The sequence below is a fragment of the Microcaecilia unicolor genome, chromosome 8 (genome assembly GCF_901765095.1).
Source record: "Microcaecilia unicolor chromosome 8, aMicUni1.1, whole genome shotgun sequence".
Classification (NCBI taxonomy): Eukaryota; Metazoa; Chordata; class Amphibia; order Gymnophiona; family Siphonopidae; genus Microcaecilia; species Microcaecilia unicolor.
Genome location: NC_044038.1, coordinates 9767375 through 9771803, shown reverse-complemented (window position 1 = coordinate 9771803; position 4429 = coordinate 9767375). Strand labels below are relative to the sequence as shown.

Genomic DNA, 4429 nt, shown 5'->3' with positions numbered 1-4429 from the left:
TGGGGAACTGGGTCCGATTCCCACTGCAGCTCCTTCTGACTCTGGGCAAGTCACTTAACCCTCCATTGCCCCAGGTACAAATAAGTACCTGTATATACTATGTAAACCACTTTGAATGTAATTGAAAAAAAAACAAACCCACAGAAAGGCGGAATATATCAAGTCCCATTCCACAGCTACTGTTATCTGGGTGAAACTGAGTCAGGGAAGGCATGTATACATGCTGTTAGAATGTTTTAATGAGAAATACCCTGGGCATCTTATTTTCTCATCCCCTTCCCCCACTTCCTGCAACCATGCTTTGAGTCTACGATATTTCACAGATTGGAGAGGGGGTGTGACACCACTGCACCCCCTTTACACTCTGACCTTTAATTTACTTGTATACTGGGCGAATGTCACCCTTATCTCTTTCTTCTATACTAACTCAAAGAGAGCTAGGAGTTGCCATAGATGTGCTGTTACTCTACCCCCTACCCCCCAAATCTATAATGAAAACAGAAATCATGGGCCAGTGTTAACCAGTTTTAAAGCAAAGTTTGCAGGCACGATGCCCGATGGAAGAGGTGGAGTAGCAGCGATGCTGAGGGCTGGGCATAGAGCTTGTGTTTATAATACACAAGGAAGGGCAGAAGCCCGGGGGGGTGGGGGTGGGATAACATATTCGGTGTATTTTTCCTAGCAAAAAAGGTGCTGGTACAGCACTCAAATGCTAGGCCACCCTTCAGGAGTGGGGTGATGGAGTGATCACTGAGGGACCCACCCCATAATAGCCAGACCCCCTGTAACCAGTCACAGCATCTATGACAAGACAGAAATGGTGTGTAGAGCCTGAGCTCTATCATTAAAACTTGGGTTCCATGGGTCATTTTTAGCAGACAATGGAAAAGGTGCCGGTACTCAGTACCCCCTCAAAAAAGCCCTGAACATATTTCACCTGAATACTAAAGCAATTTGCGTGTAATTGCAGTTCTAACACAGACACCTTGAAATCCTGACTGCATCCTTCAAACGGAAAGGCTACAACCCCAAAATAATCTCCAAGAATATTGCCTCCTCCCTCAAAACACCCAGGGAAAATCTGCTACAGTACAAGGAAAAAAAAAAACCTACAGACAGAATCCCCCTTATAGTGACATACAACCCAGAGCTGAAAAAATTAAGAAAAATCATAAAAGATCTTCAGCCTCTACTCCAGGAGGATGAATTACTGAAAGAGATATTCCCATCCCCACCAGTCCTGGCTTTCCGACAGCCATCCAACTTAAAACACGAGCTAATCAGAAGTAATCTCCCAACACAGACTCAAAAAGAAGAGAACGGCACACATCCTTGCAATATACCCAGCTGCAAGCTATGCCAAAACATTTCACAGGACCCCACAGGAAAAACATTCAACATAAAGGAATCTTTCACATGCTCATCTTCCAATGTGGTATACATCATTCAGTGTAAAAAATGTAATGAAGGATACTATATTGGAGAAACAAGTCAGATGCTAAGGACAAGATTTAATTTACATAGACATCAGGTGAAAAATGCCAGTGCCAGACAGGATTCCACCCCTGTGGGTCAGCACTTTATAAAACCAGAACACTGTACCAGTGATTTCATAGTAAGAATCCTGAAAGGTAACTTTCTAGCCCATTATAAACCATAAAGTTGTATTGCTCTGTTTGTCACCCTCCTCTCACCTATCCACCCCCATCCTGTTAGACTATCACTGAAATGCTTTGATGTTCCCATGCATATTTCCTGGTCTCTCACCTATCCACCCCCACCCACCCTGTTAGACTGTCCCTGAAATGCTTTGATGTTTCAGTAATATATACTGTCATCTACCAACACTTTGCTTATTTCTGATCTGAGGAAGAAGGGCAACCTTCAAAAGCTAATCAAGAAATGCATTTAAGTTATGTCCAATTAAAAAAGGTATCACCTTATTTTCTTTTCCATGTTTTATTTTATTTCTATTGGTGATTACCTAAGGAACATTTATAACGCTGCTTGCTATTTGGTAGCTGCCCTGTAGAGGGCGCCCGTGCGTGCGGAATTCGCCCTGTTTCTATTTGCTTCGCTGCCACTGATCCGCCGGGCTCAGGAAATTTGGGGGCAGGAACAGGTACCAGGGCTACTGTACTATTTGCATTTTTTGGTAGGAATCGTGGGGCTTTTCGTACTGGTGTAACTTGTACCTTAACAAACAGTCAGTACTTAAACTAGTTTAAAAGTGATCCAAACGCTGGCCGGTTTTAATACTGAGCCGAAACAGTCATAGAGTTAAAAATGGCAATTAGGACTTTTTTAAGTATTTGGGTGGTTACTGAAAACACCAGCTCCAAATCTTGATCACTTTTGAATTTCTTTTTTTTACATTGGACAAGTACGAAGACACCAGGAAAGAGCCAGTTTCAAATATTTTATTGCGTTAAAAAAACCACACCAAAACAAACACAATTGAAAAAGAAACGCAATGTATAAAAACACTTTGATAAAACTTTGTTCATTTTCATGACAATATTACCATAAAGTGCCTTTTTTTTTTCTTTTCTGTGACAGCTGTAATTAGACACAGACGACATATGTAAACAAAGTCCTTCATTGTCAGGAGCCGGTAGCCGGTCCCGCCAGCAGCAAGAACAGCTGGAGCAGCTGTGGCAGTGCCCCCGCCCCCCCGCAGGGCTGCACGGCACAACGTGAAGTTCACAGCACCAAAGTTTACAAGTCTCATCCTTTAAAGAGGTCTTGCTTGCCCTACTCCATCCTCAGGGCTCTTTCCTTGCCCAAACACTGTCCAGGGCCGATTTCTCTAGCAGTCCCATTGGAGTGAGGGCCTGACCCCCCTCCTCCCCCCGCACTGGAAGGCACCGGGGCAGATGTGAGCTCCCTAGCAGCCGTGCCTTCCTTCCTTGTGTTTTTTTATTTCTCAGTATATAACGTGCGATCGTTAAAGAGCGTTCGGCACCTAGCTAATGACGCATCGCTCCTTGTCCTTATCCTTGGCTTGGCCGCCCCCGATGGCCTTCTCCCGGATGTACATCAGGTCACTGTGCACGCTGGGCCTGCGGGCGAAGGGGGCCACGATGCCGTAGGCGTCTCCCCCCTCCTTGATCCTCTTGCTCTTGAGGGGCTTCTTGTAGAGCAGGTCGCAGTACTGCACGGAGACCTTGCGATGCAGGTCGGGGCTCATCTCGCTGGGCAGCTTGGCCATGGCGAAGAGAGCCTGGAACATGCCGTCCACGTTGCTGTTCTTCTTGGCCGAGATCTCGAAGTAGGCGCACTTCTTGTCGCCGGCCAGCAGCTGCTCGATCTCGTGGCGCTGCACCTCCCGGTAGAAGTCGCCGCGGTCGCCCTTGTTGCCGCAGATCATGATGGGCACGTCCGCGGTCTCCTTGGTCTTGTTCTTCAGGCACGACTTGGTCTCCATGATCTGCTGCCGCAGGCGCTGCACCTCTTCGAAGGAGTCGCGGTTGTCCAGGCTGAAGACCAGGATGAAGACGTCGCCTGGAGAGAGAGAGAAAGAAAGAAAAACGCAGGTTAGGATCGGTGGAAAACACAGAGCGCGCTTAGTTAGAGAAGTTCGCTCTGCAGGAGCCCATTAAACCAGGAGTCTGTCTCAATTTGGGTTTATTTCTGCCTAGGCAATCTTATATAGGTGGTATATCGTATTTCTAATATGAAAACATGCTCTTTTATTAAAGGTTAGCTCGAGTTCTCTGCAGCAGGTCCCAGATAACTCGAGCTAATCTTTAGTAAAAGACGCCCAACTTTTAACGCGCATGCAACAGAAACGCAGGGACGGTGGCGGCGCTCACCTGTCAAGATGGACAGTCTCCGCATGGCCGGGAAGGGGTGGTTGCCGGACGTGTCCAGGATGTCCAGCTGATACACTTCCCCGCGGATGGAGTAAAACTTGCGGTGAAAGTCCTCGATGGTCGGGGTGTACTGGTCGTCGAACCTGCCGTTCAGGAAACGGGACACGATGGCGGTTTTGCCCACCTTGGAGGACCCCAGGATCACCATCCGGTAGCTGTTCTTGGCTGGGATGTTCAGCTCGGGCTCGCTGGGGCAAAGCTTCTTGATCATGGCTACAGCTGGTTTGGCGCAAACGTTTTCCAGTCCGGGCTGAGCTCTGAAGGTTGCAGGCGCTCAAGCTCGCCTTATATAGGCGGCGGAGTCCCCGCCCCCTTCAGACGTCACGGCCCGGCGGCTCGAGCCTCAGTCCGGGGCTGCAGGCGGCTGTGCTGTAGCCGTGCATCAGTCTCTGCGGACGCTGTATAGACTAGAGCACGATACACCCTGTGGATCCTGAGCATTCGGCAGAAGGGGGGGGGGGGGGGCTGCGGATTCTGAGGATCCGGGAGAGGGGCTGCAGATCCTTAGTAGCCGGGATCCGGGAGAGGGGCTGCGGATCCTTAGTAGCCGGGAG

At 48.5% G+C, this 4429-nt stretch overlaps 1 protein-coding gene across 1 annotated transcript; it reads right to left on the bottom strand.

The window, feature by feature from the left end:
* Positions 1–2410: 2410 nt before the first annotated feature.
* Positions 2411–4120, bottom strand: RASD1 (ras related dexamethasone induced 1). Its single transcript, XM_030211973.1, has 2 exons — positions 3816–4120; positions 2411–3504 (listed from the first exon to the last, which is right to left on the bottom strand). The coding sequence occupies exons 1-2, from the start codon at positions 4084–4086 to the stop codon at positions 2966–2968; spliced, it is 810 nt and encodes a 269-aa protein (XP_030067833.1). The 5' UTR covers positions 4087–4120; the 3' UTR covers positions 2411–2965.
* Positions 4121–4429: the final 309 nt, after the last annotated feature.